Below are 18,927 nucleotides of genomic sequence, written 5' to 3'. Positions count from 1 at the left end.
TGTTCAATCTCTTTTTCTTGAATAGAAGCTAGAAATGGGCTTGGAATGGCTATGCACCAGTGGGGAGAAGGGGAAATGTCCCTCGGAAATGAGGTCTGTTTCTGAGAGCTGATAGTGATTGGTTTTCCAAACAGAGTGTTTGATAACACTGTAGAATTTGTTGTTCATGAGGAGAGTGCTACAAGTTCAAAATAGGAAATTAGAAAACTTGTGTGAGATAAAGGAAATGGGTGGGTCAGTGTGATGTTTTTGTCAAATATGTGCATCACATTTAATTATGACATATGAGTTCCTGGTCTTATTTCCTTCAGTGACAATCTCCAGGCCATCAAGCTCACCAGTCAAGCTGGAAGATGTGGAAGTGCTTGAAAAGGGTTCTCTGCCTGAATTCTGCTTTTGTTTTTGCCATCTTTCTGGGTAAGGTCAGGATTTAATGTTTCAGCTCTGGTTACAGAACCATTCAATGTGTGCAGGTTTTCAATGTGTGAAAACACTGTTTATCATGGTCACGTCCAAATCTGCTGATTCACACTTTATCAGAACATGTTCAGTTCCAAAATTTCACCTTCAGCCTTTGCCTTCCTCAACTTCTGTTGAATTTCCTTATTCTCAATCTCCCTCACCTAGTCTCTCTCTCTCTATACCTCTGCCTATCCACACACTTTCACCCTCAATGTCCTTGTCTTTCATTTGGTCTCATTTAGCTATTTCATTTTTTTTTGGTCCTTCAACACATCTATCAGTTGCTTTATGCAAGTCCTTCTGTCTTTCCCTGCCCCCCTCCCTCTCTCATATTATTGTTTGAACAGTAAATAACGTTCCACTTTCTGCTGCACGTATTGCTGTCCTCTTGCTGTGCCCATCGAACCATTTCCTGTCCGGTCACCGTTTGATGCCATGTTTCCCACATCCTGACCTGCTCCTCGCCTTTCATAGAAGCTCGAGGCACTCAGACCCACCAACTCTTTGACTCCAGCCCCTGCTTCCCTGTCCATCCCTACAGTGTTGAGAAACGAGGGAGACAGCTCCCTCCCAAAGAGAGAGGGAGGGGATATCACATTCTTTCAGGATGTTTTAATTGGTCTATTTGGATTTCAGAGAGTCATAATCTCATGGAACTCCTCAGCCTAGAAACAGACCATTCAGCCCATCCAGACCATGCTAACCTGTGATTCTGCCCAGTCCATTAAACCAAAACCCAGACCACAGCACTCCATACTCCTCCCAGTCACGTATTTATCCAGATTTCTCTTAAATTTAGAAATTGAACCCACATCCACCACTTCCTGTGGCAGCCCGTTCCACACCCTCACCACCCTCTGAGTGAAGAAGCTCCCCTGATGTTCACCTTTCACTCTTAACCCATGAACTCTAGTTCCACCCACCCAACTCACTTGCAAAAGCCTGATTCTGTTTACTCGATAGTCCTCATAATTTTGTAACAAACCTCCCCTCATCCTCCTGCAATCTAGGGAAACAATGTCCTAACCTGTTAGATCTTTTCCTATAACTCAGGTCTTCAGTCCTGGCAAAGACTTTGTGATTTGTCTCTGCATTCTTTCAATCTTATTGATATTGTTCCTGAATGTACAGCATTGTGCGAAAGTCTTAGGCACATGTAAAAAAAATCTGTAAAGAAAAGATACTTTAAAAATAATGAAAAGTTTCTAGATATCAAAACTTTACTATGAAGAGCAGTAAACAGTGAAAAACTAAATAAATTAAATCAATATTTATTGTGACCATCCTTTGCCTTTAAAACTTCATAAATTTTGAGTTCCCCTGTCGTGCAGTTTTACAAGAAAATCTGCTGATAGGTTATTCCAAGTATCTTGGAGAACTTACCACAGTTCTTCTACAGACTCTGGTGTCTCGCTTGCTTCTGTCTCTCCAGGTAATCCCAGACAGCCTCCATGATGTAACTGCTTTTAATATTTTAATATTTTGACTACTGTTGTAAATAAATGCTATAATTATGTGACTTCTGTCAGTCTTTTATCAATTATGGTATTGTCTGCACTGTTGCAACTAAATGTTAACTATAACTATGTGGTTTTGTGTAAGTTTTTGGTTTGTTGGGTGGTAGTGCTGATCTTTTGACTTGGTGTGTCTGGGTAGTATTGTTTTGTCTGATGGGTTTGGAGTTCCTTTCCGGGGAACGTGCTAAGACGATAGCGCGATATTGATATGCAGCAGCCTCACCGGACTCTGGATTGGGGATTAACAATGTTATGTGGTTTTTCTTGTGTGGTCTGTTTTGTCGTGTGCTTTTTTGTGATATCATTCCGGAGAACGTTGTCTCATTTTTTAAACTGCATTACATTTGTGTTTTCTAAATGACAATAATCTGAATCTGATGTTGAGATCAGGGCTGTATGGAGCCAAAACATTTAAAATCATATAAAATTCTTGGGTGCTGAAGAGTTTTGCACAGTACCGTAGATGACCAGAACTGAATACAATAATCCTAATTTTGCCTCAATTGTTAGGAACTTGTTAACTAAGTCCCACAGGACCAGCTGATGATGTAAAAGCCCATGGGGCCGAGGGAGAGCATCCCTCAACGTCTGTAACAGATAATAATAGTTGAAGTTGAAATGGGTGGACAGCTTTGTACAGTAAGTATCAGGTGATCAAAAATCATTTGAATGGGTAGCAGTGTGGGGGAAGATAACAACTACTGGGGGACGGGATTTGAGGTAGTGTTCTTGGATTCCATGTCCTTTCAGAAATCTTATGGCAGAGGGGAAAAAAACTATCCTTGAATTATTGTGTTTGTGCCTTTAGGCTCCTGTACCTCCTTTCTGATGATAGCAATGAGAAGAGGGCATGTCCTGGATGATGGGTTGCATTAACGATGGACATCACCTTTTCGAGTACTGCTCCTTGTAGATATCCTGGATACTACAGAGGCTAGTGCCCATGATGGATCTGATGACATTTACAACTCTTTGCAGCTTACTTCGATCCTGTGCAGTAGCCTCCCCCTCCCCCCATACCAGACAGTGATGGAGACAGTTAGAATGCTCCCAATGGTACATCTGTAGAAATTGTCAAGTGTTTTTGATGACATACCAAATCTACTCAAACTCCTAATGAAATATAGCCACTATCATTTTTTTTTTTGTAGTTTCAACAATATGTCAGATCCAGATTCAAGCACAAGAATGATTCAGGAAATAAAGGGTTAAAATATGAGGAGCGAGTGATGTCTCTGTGCCTGTACTCATTGGAGCTGAGGAGAATGAGGGGGAATCTAACTGAAATCTATTAAGGCCTAGATAGATTGAATGTGAAAAGGATGTTTCCCATAGTTTGGAAATCTAAGACCAGAGAGCCCAGCCTCTGAGTAGAGGGACATCATTTTGGAATAGAAACGAGGAGGAATTTCTTTAGTCAGGTGGTGGTGAATCTGTGGAATTCAATGGCACAGACAGCTGTGGAGGCCAAGTCATTGGGTATATTTAAATTGGAGGTTGGTAGGTTCTCAATGGGTCAGGGTATCAAAGGCTTTGGGAAGAAGGCAGGAAAATAGGGTTGAGGGGGAGAGTAAATCAGCCATAATGGAATGACAGTACAGACTCGATGGGCTAAATGGCTTACTTCAGCCCCAGTGTGGTGTTATGTCCTTATTCAGAAACAACCATGCTTCACTTCCCTTGGGCTCTATTTCAGCCTTTCTTTTTGTGTATTTATTTTGTTCCCAAAGTAACCGGACTATAAAAGGAGACAAAATAAAGCTTTAATTAAGATGACCGAGTGCCAGACTTTGTGGAAGATGTCCCAGTAAAAGCCATGCCAACCCCCTCAGAGGTGTGTGTTATCTCATAAGGCAGTGCACTGATGGAAAATATAAATTGCTTCACCCGTGACGATGCTCTGCAGGTTTTGAAGATGGAGTCACTACCTGGGTTTACTCACACATCTGACCACTCTCCTCTTGCCCAGCAAAGTCCATCAGATTCACCCTGATCTCATCAGCAGAAACAGGGAGTGAAATCAAAGAGCGACAGGTTACACAGTACAGATGTCTCCAGAGCTCACCCCTGGGGGAGTCGTCCTGTCCATCACCCCAGCTGGGTGGCAACACTTGCCTCCGGTTCCTGAAGCTTGGCCAGGCTTGGGATAGAAACACCGATGCTCAGGGGCAGAAAAGTCTACAAGAAAGTGGTGGACACAGCCCAGTTCATCACAGTCAAAGCTCTTCCCATCACTGAGCACATCTACATGGAGGGGAGGGATGCCACAGGAAGAATCGTCCATCATCAATCACCCACCATCCAGGCCATGCTCTCTTCTCACTGCCATCACACTTCAAGTTTATTGTCATCTGACTGTATATACACACAACCAAAATGAAACAACGTTCCTCTGAATCACGGGGTACCCACACAACATGTATCTCACACACAGCACATCAAACAAAATCTTACCATTAATAAGTTAAAATATAATTATAAATGCATGTACTGCACAGCACAGGTAAATAGTAAACAGTGTATCAGTAAACAATGAACTATCATAGGTGGGACAGGAGGCTGGTCCCAAGTGCAGGACACAAGCACTGAAGTACTAGGGGCAGGATAGGAACAACTAAACAATAGACAAGTGGTGACCATGGTGTGCACAAGGAACATGACATTCAAGGTGATCCTGGGGTTCCAGGAGAGTCTTAGAGTTCAGGCAAGGTAGGATCCCAGGGTTCAGGCAAGGCAGGATCTTGGAGTTCACTGCACAGGCCACATAACTCCTAGGCAGGGCCCAGACCTCCCAGGCAGGAACATGGGGGCCTGAGCAGGTCACAGGGCACCTGGGAAGGTTGCAGGGCACAACCCATCAGCAGCAAGGGATGGAAAGTGGTAGAGTCCCCCATCAGGCACAAGGGATGGAAAGGGGTAGAGTCCCCCATCAGGCAACTGCAGTCCAGCCAGGCTTGTCCAACAGAGGCAAGGGATAGGAAGGGAACTAGGTCCAGGGTGACAGCCAGACTTACTCAGAGAACTCATCTTAAACAATGAAAACTCCAAGACAAAACAACCCCCAACTCCACTCAGTCCCAGAGCCCCCTATATACACCACCAGCCAATGGGCATCAGGTGCATCTCCTTGAGCCCCAACAGGCCACGATGATCCACAAGTGTGACTAATTGGGCTCAAGGGGGAAAGGAGGGTCAGCTACAAGACCCGGAGTCTGGAGTCTGCAGACTGGATCAAGACCAAGAGTGCGGGCTCAGGACCGGACCATAACATGAACAGGTAAACACTGAACAGTGAACATTTAAATAGTAAACAGTGAACAGGTTGCTGTCCAAGTGAGATCTTGGTCATCAGGACTGGACAGAAAGATGGAAGATGTCAGAGTTGGAGGGAAGCGAAGGAGTACAAGCTAGAACCTGATAGGTGAAGCCAGGTGTGTGAGAAATCAGGCTATTGGACAGCTGGACAACAATTTTGTGATCTGCGTTATGGAGGGAGCCACACATTGAGATTGTTAAAACTGGTAATGACTCCTTTCAGACAGCAGGATGATGACTGCCTTGCACCACAGGAAGAACATCTTCCCATCACCGGGACTCACAAGTGGAGCTCCCACAACAGGAACTTCATGGTCCGTCTGTCACACTCTTGGGTTTGCAACTTGAGCTGTTGAAGGGAAGTGAACAACCCTCCGAATCTTCCCACAGTGAAACCAAAGAGAGGAGAGCCCTACCCCAATTCTGACTACTGAGAAAGAGAGCAGAGCCCCTTCCCCATTACTATTCCCTATGAAAGGAGCAGAGCCCCACTCCTAATCCTACTTCCCACCCCATTCTGACTCCTCATAAAGAGAGCAGAGTTCTACTCCCATTCTGACTCCCCACCCCCACAAAGGGAGCAGACCAAGCCAGCAGTTCCCTCTGGACCAATGACACTGCTATTGCCCAGTGAGTGGAAGAGTGAGTGATGTAGTCTCTGGATCTGTGATCCTGCATGCCTACCTTCAAGCTACCCTACTTGCCTTTGTCTGCTTTCTGTAGTGCCGGGTCCTTGACAAATCGAAGCAGAGCTCAGACTGGTTTCAAAGTTGAGCACATCTCTCTCAACCTGATTTGTGAGCCCTGCATCTTGGTCAATCCCATCACGTGCTTCTGTGAGTCTTCCCTCAAGATGGGGATCTCTGCTGGAATTGCTCGTCTTCTATCAGTCAGTTGTTAAGGTGCAGGAATGTGGAGCCACCCGTATGCACAGTGAGGACCTCTGCTCATACCATTGCATGGTACCAGATACATGGAGACCACCAGGGGAGATGTATACTTGCAAAATATTAAGATGGTTGACTTGAGTCTCCTCCTCCAGACCTCTGGGTGAAGGACTGGAGTGCATTCCAGATGTCCATTAAGTTGAGGGAGTCAATCAGCTCCCACAGTTTTGCTGTAATACTTGGCCATGCTGGGGACTGGAATGGTCCCTCTCCTTGACAGTGCAGTTAAAACCTGCTACCTCCAGGGTTGAAGCCCTGCTATCATGAGCGATTATCAGAGCAGCTGCCTCTAACAGCTCAGACCCAGAGTGCAAATATTCACCCTGTGTAACAGTACACCACCCAGGCACATGGTGAGCTGGGGCAATTGTCCCAAAGATCCCAAAGAACCAGTCAGAGCTAACCAGATACCTGTAAATTATTCACTCACTTGGAAGTTTTCATGTTTTATTCTTTTGCAACATTGAATCACAGAGAATTTAATTTGGCTTTTTGGACACTGATTAACGGAAAAATACTTTTTTGTGTCAAAGTGAAAACAGATCTCTACAAAATGATTTGAATTTATTACAAATATAAAACACAAAATAATTGATTGCATAAGTATTCCTCCACACCCCCCCCCCACACATTTTAATATGACACACTAAATTATCACTGGCGCAGCCAATTGGTTTGAGAAGTCACATAGTTAGTTAAATGGAGATCTCCTGTGTGCAGTTGGGAGGGAGGTGGGCTGGGCTGGGCTGGGCTGGGCTCAGAGCTGAGGAACTGCTGGGGTGTTGTGGGGGGCATTCTGTGGGAATATTGACTGATGGCCTGTCTAGGTCCGGAATGATATTCGTACACGTTTCCTTGAAAACTCCGATAGGATGGCAGGGAGGGAGACTGATGGTGACAGCAGCAGCTTGGAGTTTGAGTGGGAAGAGGTGGGGAGACGGACTAAGAATAGGAAGGTGATGGGTCGGAAGAGAAAGAAAGGAGGTGGGTCTAGTGTAGGTGGATCAGAAAATGAGGGAAGAGAAGTTGAGGAGTAGGGCCCGAGGGTAAAATTGCTAAATGTAGTGGTAAGATTTGAGGGGGAAGGTGGAGTAAAGAAAATCAATCCATTTAATCTAACAAAAATGATCAGAGAGCAAGTAGGGGAAGTGAGCCATGGGAGAATCTTAGGATCTGGAAGCCTGCTGATAGGATGTAAAACTAAAGAGCAGATGGAGAAGGCAATGAAGGTGACTAATGTTGGGAAATCAAAGTGTCCAGGGATGTATGAGTTGGAGCACAAAAGGCCAATGGTTGCAAGGGGGTGATCTCCGGGGTTCCCCTCAGTGTTAATATGAAGGAGCTAGTGGAGAACTTAAGGGTGAGGAATAGTTCAGTGAAGAGTGTGAAAAGAATGACAAGGGGAGCAGAGAAAAGGGAGACTGAAATTGTTCTGGTAGAATTTGAGGATAAGGTCCCTCCAAAGGAGTTATATTTTGGATTTCTGAGATACAATGTGAGAGAATATATACCAAAACCAATGAGCTGTTTCAATTGCCAGGAGTTTGGGCATGTGGCCGAAGTGTGCAAAGGAAAGAGAAGATGTGCAAGGTGTGGTGGGGAACATGAATACGGAAAATGTGGAGAGGGAGTGGGACCAAAGTGCTGTAATTGTTGAGGTAACTATAGTGTAGCATACTGGGGATGTGAAGTGGTGAAAAAAAGAGGTGGAGGTGCAGAAGATAAGGGTGAAGGAAAAAGTCTCATATGCTGAGACAGTCAAGTTGACAGGACAGAAGAAAATGAATGAGGGGAGGATGTAGCAAAGAGCAAGTGGCAGCTAAAGAAAGGCAAGATAAGAAGAATGCATGAATAGAGAAGAAGAAATTGGTGACCTTTATAGCAGGAGTGGTAAATGCAACTTGTGAGATCAAATCTAAAGCTGAAAGGATTCAAATTATTTTGAAAGCTGCAGAGCACCATTTGGGTATGATATGATTAAAATGGGAAGAGGTAAATGATGAACTCAGGGTACAGTCAAGTCAAGAGACAGTATGTGTGGGTTGATATTACTAGTAATGCTAATTCTTCAATGGAATGCAAGAAGCCTGATTAGTAATGAACAAGATTTCAAGCGGTTTATAGCTAGTAGGAGAGAAAAGCCAGATGTTGTGTGTATCTAGGAGACCTGCTTAAAACCTAATTTAGATTTTGATTTAAATTTTAATTTAGATTTTGTCTTTTGAACAATTATCTAATAAATATAATTTACCTAGATTTCATTTTTTTAGATATTTAAAGATTAGGAATTTCTTAAATACTGTACTTCCTACTTTTCCAAATTTTGTGTCTTCAGGTATTTTGGAGAATTTGTTTGAACTAAATCCTTCTCAGAAAGGGCTAATATCAAAACTTTACAATATAATTATGAAGATACGTTCAGAGCCCTTCTGTAAGATTAAAAAATGATTGGGAAAGAGAACTTAACCTTACTATCCCTATTGAGAATTGGGATTAAATTCTTCAATTAGTTAATACATCATCTATATGTGCTAAACATTCATTAATACAGTTTAAGGTTGTGCATAGGGCTCATATGTCCAAGGATAAATTGGCTCATTTTTATTCCTATATAAATCCTATTTGTGACAGATGTCATTCTGAGATAGCGTCTTTAACTCATATGTTTTGGTCGTGTCCGCTTTTGGAAAAATATTGGAAAGACATTTTTGATATTATTCCTACGGTATTGAGCATTGATTTACAACCTCATCCTATTACTGCAATTTTTGGTTTACCAATGATGGACTCACTTCATTTATCCTCTTACGCTTGTCGAATAATTGCATTTCTTACATTAATGGCTAGAAGATCTATTTTGTTGAATTGGAAAGAAATTAATCCTCCTACCGTATTTCATTGGTTTTCTCAAACTATGTTATGTCTAAATTTAGAAAAAATTAGAAGTGTTGTATTTGATACTTCTATTAAATTTGAAAAGATATGGAGACCATTTATTCAATATTTTTATATGATGTAATATGACCCTGTTCCAAGCCTATTTGTTTTTCCAGTTTCGTTTTTATATATGTTGAGAGGATCGGAGTTGACGACACTGATGATTTTGTATTTTTGTGAGATACTATAAACAGCCCTTTTTTTTCCATTTTTTCTTTTTCTCTTTTTTGTTTTTTTCCTTATTAGTTATTAGATTATTAGATTCGTTTTTTTGCATAATTTTTTTAAATTTTTTTTTCTGTTTTTTAAAAAATATATTATGATATACCTAGGTTTGCCTTGTTATTGGTAAATTGTATCATCCATGATTTGGGAATACTCATTTATACTGTAACCATTGCTTATGTACTCTTTCATGTCCAGTTGAAAGGTGTATGTTTGTAATCCCATTATCTATGTATCAATTTTATTTTGTTGTTATTAATAATAATAATAAAAAGATTGAAAAAGAAAAGATTTTGTTTTATATGGTTATGAGGCAGTAAGATGAGACAGGAGAAAGAGGGGAGGAGGAGGAAGTACAAATTATGTAAAGCAAAGTATTCCTTATAGAATACTAGGCATAGGAAGTGAACAAGAGTATGTGGTAGTAAAAGTATGGGCTGAAAGGAAAGAGTTGATGATTGTGAATTATTATAATCCATGCAAAAAGCTAGAGTTAAACAAGCTTGAGGAGATAGAAGGGCAGAATAGTAGTAACATTGTTTGGTGTGGTGATTTTAATGGACATAATGTATTATGGGGGAGCGACAGAACAGACATCAATGGTCAAATAATAGAGGAGTTGCTAGACGAGAAGTATTTAGTGTGCGTAAATGATGACAGCATTACTAGAATTGATGTTAATACAGGCAAAGAATCTGTGTTTGCTCTTACATTAGTATCAAACTCTATTGCATGAGTATGTGAGTGGTTAGTGTACCAAGAAGGAACTGTAGGAAGTGATCATTACCCAATCTGGTGCAAGATAAATATTTCTGCCTCATTGGTCACAGAGAATATAGGTGGGAAATGGATCCTTGAGAAAGCCAATTGGGAGAAGTTTCTGGAAAAAAGTGATAGATATCTAAGTCAGGTCAGTGATGAGATGGACATAGAGACACTTCACAGCATATTAAAACAAGGTATAATATCAGCTGCATTAGAATCCATTCCTAAAAATAAAGGAGGAACAAAGAAGAGAGTAATGCCATGGTGGGATGATAATTGTAAGGAAGTAGTGAGAAATAGAAATAAGTCTTTTAAAATGGTTAAAAGAACTCATAACTTCCAACATACGATTCAGTACAAACAAGCTCAGGCAGTAGTAAAGAGGACAATAAGACATGCTAAAAGGACGCACTGGAAAAAAGTATTGTGATTCAATCGGAAACACAACCCAAGTAGGAGAGGTGTGGGGGATGATAAAAAGGATGGGAGGGGACAGGAGAGAGTGGAGGTACCCAGTTCTGGTGGATGGAAATATGACTCCAGTAACAAATAAGGAAAAGACAGAATTGTTGGCAAGTAGTTTTGTTATGGTACATAGTTCTGATAATTTGTCTGAGAAGGGAAGAAGCAGTAGAGAGATAACAAAAGCTGAAAATATGGAGGCTTTATGTAGGAAAACTAACCTTGACGATGTGCAAGATGTCCCTTTCAGCATGAGAGAATTAAGAAAGGCACTAGATAGAACAGGAAAGACTGCACCAGGTAAAGATGAAATATGCTATAGTATGATAAAACACCTGAGTGAAGGAAGTCTGGAGAAACTACTGCTTCTGTATAACAAAGTCTGGGATGAAGGGAGAATACCAGGGAGCTGGAAAGAGGCAATAATTATTCCAATAAGGAAGCCTGGAAAAGATGCCAGCAGGCCAGGAAATTACAGGCCAATTGCCTTGATGTCTCATATATGTAAACTTATGGAACGTATGATAAATGAGAGGTTAGTGTACTTTCTGGAAAGTAGAGGTATGGTGGCTACGTATCAAAGTGGGTTCAGGAAAGGAAGGAATACTATGCATTCAGTGGTGTGTCTACAGGATGAAATAAGAAAAGCACAAGTAAGTAAAGAGACAGTGGTTGCAGTTTTTTTTTGATGCTGAGAAAGCTAATGACATGTTATGGAAGGAGGGGCTCCTAATCAAGCTGCATTTAATGGGAATTGGGGGGGGGGGGGGCAACGTTCAATTGGGTTAAGGACTTTTTAAACAGGAGAACTATTCCGGTGAAGATAGGATCAGAGCTATCAAGCCAGTATGTTGTAGAAAACGAGATGCCTCAGGGGAGTGTAGTGAGTCCAACTTTATTCTCCATTTTAATAAATTATATATTCGTAAATATACCAACGGAAGTGGGGAGGTCATTGTTTGCAGATGATAGGGCTTTGTGGAAAGGAGGGAGAAATATTGAACATATAGTTATGAAAATGCAAGATGGAATTAATCAAGTTGAAGAGTGGGGGCAAAGTGGGGTGTTAAATTTTCAGTGGAGAAGACAAAAACCATGTTCCTTACAAGGAAAAAACTCAGGGGACTTAATCTGACTCTGTATGGAAGTAACCTGGAGAGAGTTGAAAGTTTTCGGTTTTTGGGAGTGCACTTTGACTTGAGATTAACATGGAGAGAACATGTTAGATATGTAGTTGCTAAATGTAAAAATGTGATAAATGTCATGAGGTGTCTTTCTTGTTTGGAATGGGGTGGTGATTTTGCATCACTGAAGTATATTTATGTAGCATTGATAAGATCAAGATTAGATTATGGAGGTATTGTATACGGGTCAGCAGCAAAATCTGCGTTAGCAGAACTGGATATTGTGTAAGCTTGGGCTCTAAGGGTGTGCTTGGGAGCAGTTAGAACTTCCCCAGTGTGTGCACTCCAAGTTAAAGCAAATGAAATGCCATTGGGGCTGCGATGTAAACAGCTGGAGGCCAATTACTGGATTAACTTAAGGGGGCATGGTGATAGCCATCCTGCAAAAAGGGTGTTGGAGACATGCTGGGAGAAGGAAAGGACACAAAAAGAAAGTTTTGGCTGGACAGGAGAGCAAACAGCAAAAGATATGGGTGTATATGATAAAGAGTTTTGTCCAAGTGTGGTGTAGCCTGTCAGACCTTTCTGGGTATTAGAAAATCCCTTTGTAGATTTGGAATTGCTTAAGATTAAATGCAGTAATAAAACGGCTGATATACTCAATGAATATCATAGGTATAGGGAATAGACGTACAGATTTTTACGGATTGATCAAAGGATCCAGACACGGGTGCAACAGGGTCTGCAATTGTTGTGCCAAGTGGAAATTAACAAGAGAACACCGGATTGCTTGAGTGTTTATGTAGTTGAAATGTTTGCCATATTGTTAGCACTAGAATGGAGTGAGCAAGGTGATTGTAATAATATTGTGATATATAGCGATTCTGTATCGGCCCTTGCAAGCATTAAGGGGGGTACAGCTAGAGGACACCAGGATCTGCTTTATGAAATCCTGTTTGCAAATTCAAGACTGGCTAGACAAGGCAAAAATATCGCATTCATGTGGGTTCCAGCACATTTGGGTATTATGAGAAATGAGACAGCAGATAAGCTGGCAAAAGCAGCAGTCAAAAAAGGATCTGTAGAGGTCAATATTAAACTATCAAAATCAGAGGGTAAGAGCATATTGTGGAGAAGGATAAATCAACAGTGGCAGCAACATTGGAATAGAGCAATAAAAGGAAGACATTTACATTCAATTCAGAACAGAGTAGATATGGGAAGGAGTAGGGGAGTAAAGCAGAAGGAGAAAGTCATTATAAGTAGACTGAGAATTAGGCACAGCAACCTTAATGGTACTCTGGCCATCATAAATAAACATCCGACAGATTTTTACGATCTATGTCAGGAGACATAGATCATATCCTTATTTCATGCAGGAAATTTTCACAGGCAAGACAACAAATGCTACAACAACTACACAAAACAGGACTGTTAAAGAACAGTGTTAAAGATTTATTGGAATATGGGGAGAGTGATTGGGGAGGAAATGGTTATTTAGTTTTTTAAAGGCAATGGGACTGGAAAGAAGACTGTAGGCAGTCAAGTGAATGGACAATGAGGGACAGTAAATCCTGAAGATGGCAGTAATGCAACGGTGTGGATGCTTACTGCCGTAAAAACTCAAGGAAGAAGAAAGAAGAAGACCTGTGTGCAATCAAGGTGTTTCAATTCATTGTTGTAAAAATACAAATGTATCTGGAAGGTTCAACTGTTGGTGAGTCAGTATCCTGGTAAATACTGCAACATGAAGACAAAAGAACCTTTCAAGCAACTCCAAGAAAAGGTTATTGAAAAGCACAAGTCAGGAGATGGATACAAGAACATTTCCAAGTTACTGAATATCCCTTGAAGTACAGTTAATCATCAAGAAATGGAAAGAATATGGCACAGTTGCAACTCTGCCTAGAGCAGGCCGTCCTCAAAAACTGAGTGAATGTGTGAGAAGAGGGCGAATGAGGGAGGCCACCGAGAAACCTATGACAACTCGAGAGGAGTTGCAAGCTTCACTGCTGGAGATGGGAGAGACTGTGCATACAACAACTGTTGCCTGGGTGTTTCACCAGTCACAACTTTATGGGAGAGTGACAAACAGAAAGCCACTGTTGAAAAAAAACTCACATGAAATCTCAGAGTTTGCCAGAAGTTATGTGGGAGGTTCAAAAGTATGATGAAACCAAAATTGAGCTTTTTGGCCATCAGACTAAATGCTATGTTTGGCATACACCAAACATCATTAAAAACACACCCTCCTGACTGTGAAGCATGGTGGTGGCTGCATCAAGCTGTGGGGAAGCTTCACTGTGACAGGCTCTGGAAGGCTTGTGAAGGTAGAGGGTCAAATAAAAGCAGCAAAATACAGGGAAATCCTAGAGAAATCTGATAAAGACTGCCAGAACTACAGGGAGTGGATTAAAAACATCAAAGTTATTGTCCTGGAGTGACTAAATCAAAGTCCAAATGTCAATCCAATTGAGAATTTGTGGCTGGACTTGAAAAGAGCTTTGCACTCATGATCCCCATGCAATCTGACCAAAATTGAGCAGTTTTATAAAGACAAATGGAGAAAAATTGCAGTGTCCAGATGTGCAAAGCTGATAAACACCTATCCACATGGACTCAAGGCTGTAATTGCTGCCTAAGGTGCATCTGCTAAATAGTGACTTGAAGGGCTGGTGAGTAATTATGCAATCAATTATTTTGTGTTTTATATTTGTTATTAATTTAGATCACTATGTAGAGATCTGTTATCACTTTGACAGAAAAGAGTCTTTTTCTGTTGATCAGTGTCAATAAAAGCCAAATTAAAGCACTGTGATTCGATGTTGTAAAACCATAAAACATGAGAACTTCAGTGGGGGTTTGAATACTATTTATAGACACTATAGATACCAGACTAGAAATAGAATTGACATGACTTGACTTCTAGTGTAACAGCTGTATGGTTAGTCCTTCTTGCCAACCCAGGAGCCAGGTGGCTTCATCTCCCAAACCCAGTGTGTTTCCTGTCAGACATTTACTGCATTTCTGCTGTCATTAAGGACGGAGAGAGATGGTGAAGTCTGCACAGAAACTCTCTGCTGCCATTGAGGGCAAGGTTTGTCGTGGCAACCTTCACGTTCATAGCTGTCGTCAATTCCAATGCCGGAGTAACTCTCACTCTCACTCATCACCCTCCACACTCTAATCCTCAATTCCCACACCAGAGTGACTCTCACTCGCACTCATCACCCTCCAAACCCTAATCCTCAATTCCAATACCAGGATGACTCTCACTCATCACCCTAATCCTCAATTCCAACACTGGAGTGACTCTCACTCTCACTCATCATCCTCCACACCCTTTTCACTTCAGAGTGGAAAGCTTTGAATTAGCACTATTCAACTGAGGCCATACTAACGCCACTCACCTTTCTCAGGACGGTGCGGGCAAACTTCACGAGCAATACCGGTTGTGATTTTATTGCTGTGCCTTGCAAAGCTGTCACAAGCACAGACTCTCCTGTGGGGTCTGGGCCCTCACAGGCTGGTTGTGGAGTAGGTCAGTTATCACGCTGGTGAGAATGAATGTTCCAGCCAATTAGTGTTTCTTTATGGTGGTGTTTAACTCTCTTCCTCTTGTTCCAGTCTTGTCCAGATGCAGAGTAACATGTTGCTCTCTGCTCACCCTGGTCCTTGCCTGGGAAAGATGAACCATTTTGATTGATGCTGTAAAGGAGTGTTTAATCATTTTGTGTTTGCAGTCGCTGTGTTGCCTTTTATCTTTCAGTCTAAGAGTTCCAGTTAACAGTCTTGTTGGATGAGTGTTTATTGGTTTTCTTTTCCTTCAAATTCTGCAACAGTTCTCATGAAAGTCAGAGATCTGCTGACCCACTTCAGGGTCTCTCTTTCTTTCTGCTCTGTGAGACCTCTGAATGTTTCGACAGAGTTCTCAGTGGGAGTGAGGGCAGACCTCCATTCAGAAACCCAAACAGTCCTTCCGGGTGAGACAACACTTCACCTGCAAATCCACTGGAGACATCAATTGTATCCAGTGCTTCCTCTTCATTGGTGAGACTTGACGTAAATTGAGGGACCACTTTGCATCTCCCCTCCCACCTCCTTTTTATTCTGACAACTTCCCCCATTCTTTCTAATCCTGATGAATGGTCTCGGTCCAAAACATCAAAGACTTGGTCATTTCCATAGATGCCTGATCTGCTGAATCCCTCCAGCATTTTGTATGTGTTGCTCTGGATTTCCAGCTCTGCAGAATCTCTTGTGTTTATCACTCCAAAGTGCTTCCTGTATCTGAGCATTTATCCCCTGTGACATGTGCAAAGGGGATCTAACTCTTTTGAAAAACACTTCCTGAAATTAGTATTTTTGTCTTTTCTATCGAGGATAACTTCATGTTTTTCAGCCTTGTACTCCATCTGTCATGGTCTTACTCAGCCACACAGCCTGTCTATCATCTTAATATATCCTCGCACTCACAATACAACTCTAAATCTCACTTTGTTTGGTATCATTGGCAAAATTGTGAATATTAGGTTTGGTGTCCTCATCTCGGTCACAGATATGACTGGATATAGTCTGAGGTGTGAGCAATGTCTTTAAAGAACTCCACACTGATATGACTGTGGATATTCTGGGGCAGAAACAATGTCCTACAGTACTCCACAAATGCAAGTTGTAAAGGTTTATTCACTATGTCTCCCCTCACAGTCCTCAGCAGCCCTGTGTCTACTTCAGGTTCCTGGGAACCACCATCTCTCAGGATCTGAAGTGGGAGCAGAACATCAGCTCCATCCTGAAGAAGGCCCAGCAGCGGATGTATTTCCAGCGGCTCTTGAGGAAATACGGTCTGCCTCAGGAATTGCTGCTGCAATTCTACACTGCGGTCATTGAGTCTGTCCTGTGCACCTCCATCATTGTGTGGTTTGGAGCCGCCACCAAGCAGGATAGAACCAGACTACAGCGCACAGTGAGGACTGTCGAGCGCATTATTGGAGCCTCCCTGCCCTCTATTGTGGACCTGTACTCTTCCAGGTTGAAGAAGAGGGCGGGGAACATCATAAAGGACTCCTCCCATCCTGTGCACGGACTGTTTGATCTGCTTCTGTCTGGTAGGCGCTTCAGATCCCTCCAGACTAAGACTAATAGGCACTGGAGAAGTTTTTTCCCTACTGCGGTCACTTTGCTGAACAGTTAACTGCCGGTTAACTGACAGCTAACTATTACTTGGATTGCACTACCTGTATGTAAAATTTATATTTTCATTTATATTTATCATTATTATTGTTATGAGCAGAGAGACAACATCTGCCGGAAGTAAATTCCTTGTATGTGCATAGGTACTTGGCGATTAAAGTCTGATTCTGATTCTGATTCTGATTTTCTTTCTAAGATGCACAGAATTATCTGCAGTTCCAGACAGTCTCACTTAGTTGATGAACATCCTGTATAGAATCTTCCCGAAAGGGTTCTGAAAATCTGGACAAGTCATATTGAGTAGTGTTTCCCACTATTACCACATGCACCCTCTTTAATGTACACTCAGTGGCTACGTTATTGGGTGAATCTGTACACCAGATCAATAATGCAAATATCTGATCAGCCAATCATGAGGCAGCAACTCAATGCTTAAAAGCATGCAACATGGTCAAGTGGTTCAGTTGTTGTTCAGACCAAACATCGGAATGGGGAAGAAATGTGACTGTGGAATGACTGTTGGTGCTAGATGGGGTGGTTTGAGTATTTCAGAAACTGCTGATCTTCTGGGATTTGACGCTCAACAGTCTCTAGAGCTGGGGTTCCATGGACTCTACCATTAGGCCAGTCTCCTTGATATTGGTGAGACCCATCGTATATTGGGGGACCCCTCCATTAAGCACCTCTGCACCAGTAGCCACAAGTGGGACTTCCCGGTGCCCAAACATTTTAATCCAATTCCCATCCCTGTTTGGACTTGTTGATACATGGCTTCCTCTTCTGCCAAGATGAGGCCACCCTCAGGGTGGAGGAGAAACACCTTGTATTCTGCCTGGGTACCCTCCAACCTGACAGCATGAATATTGATTTCTCTTCCTGGTAAGCAATTTTCCTCCACATGGCTCACACCCTCCCATTTACCCATATAATTTATTTATTGGCTTAGAGATACGGCTTGGAACAGGTCCTTACAGCCAGACGAGCTACCCAACTAGTTATCCCAAGCTTAGTCACAGGACAATTTTCAATGAGCAATTGACCTACTAACGGGTATGTCTTTGGGCAGTGGGAGGAGACACACACTCTCACAGTAAGAATGGGCAAACTTGCTTACACAGGATGCCAGAGTTGAACTCTGAACTCCACTGGCCTGAACTGTAAGAGTGTTGCTCTATTCCTTTTTTGTTCAAACTCCCCAAATGCTTCTACCTTCTCTGCCGATACCATTCACTTCACCGAGTTCCTTTGCCATCTCTCTGCCTCCCTGACTTCATTTCTCAGGCCCGGCTGCAGAGAATCTTCACTCTGTTCCCCCAAGAGCTCACTGTGTGATGTAGGAACTGTGGGGCAGATCACTCGTGGGCCAGAAGCCAGACAATGGGCCGCATGGCCTGCCCCTGTGTCTGTGATTCTGTAAGCTCTGATTCCTCCTCCAGTCACTGAGCTCACATTCTGACTGCCTCCTCTTGTCTCCTCAGCCAGGACTGGAGCTTCCCCTGCCATCGTGAATGGAGCCCTGGGACACTCGGTTTCCTTGTTTCCTTCGATCCCAGTCAGACAGGACATGGATGAGGTTGTGTGGAAAAGATCATCACCCAGCACAAAGATAGCACGATACTTGGAAGGGTCGATTAAATACTTTAATAGCAATTACAACAACCGAATAACTCTTCATTCTGGAAACTTCAGACTGGAAATCCATGATCTGAGGAAAGAGGATGCTGATGAATATGAGGTCATTGTTACAGCAGGAGATTCAGGAAATGAACGCAGAGAGCGTATCCAACTTAAGGTGTACGGTGAGTAAAACTATGGAGGGGCCTGGAGGAATGGGTGAGGACAGATCCTGCATGTTCCCACTGTCTGCCTGTGTCCAGAGTTGGGCCCACGGTCCCAGTGTAGTGGGGCTGTGACAGTGCAGGGCTGGGGGAAAACACACCCACTGCATCCCTGGAGATGAGGCCAGTGGCCGTGCAGGGT

General features: G+C 42.4%; 1 protein-coding gene across 1 annotated transcript in view; it reads left to right on the top strand.

The window, feature by feature from the left end:
- The first annotated feature begins 324 nt into the window (after positions 1-324).
- The window catches only part of LOC140732512 (SLAM family member 5-like), a 35,357-nt gene continuing 16,754 nt past the window's right edge, over positions 325-18,927 (top strand). The window contains exons 1-2 of the mRNA XM_073055282.1: positions 325-417; positions 18,426-18,746. Coding sequence (XP_072911383.1) covers positions 354-417; positions 18,426-18,746 — 385 coding nt within the window. The 5' untranslated portion in view covers positions 325-353. The remainder of the gene's footprint in view (positions 418-18,425; positions 18,747-18,927) is intronic.

This window comes from Hemitrygon akajei, chromosome 8 (assembly GCF_048418815.1).
Source record: "Hemitrygon akajei chromosome 8, sHemAka1.3, whole genome shotgun sequence".
NCBI lineage: Eukaryota > Metazoa > Chordata > Chondrichthyes > Myliobatiformes > Dasyatidae > Hemitrygon > Hemitrygon akajei.
This window is presented reverse-complemented; position numbering and strand designations above follow the sequence as displayed.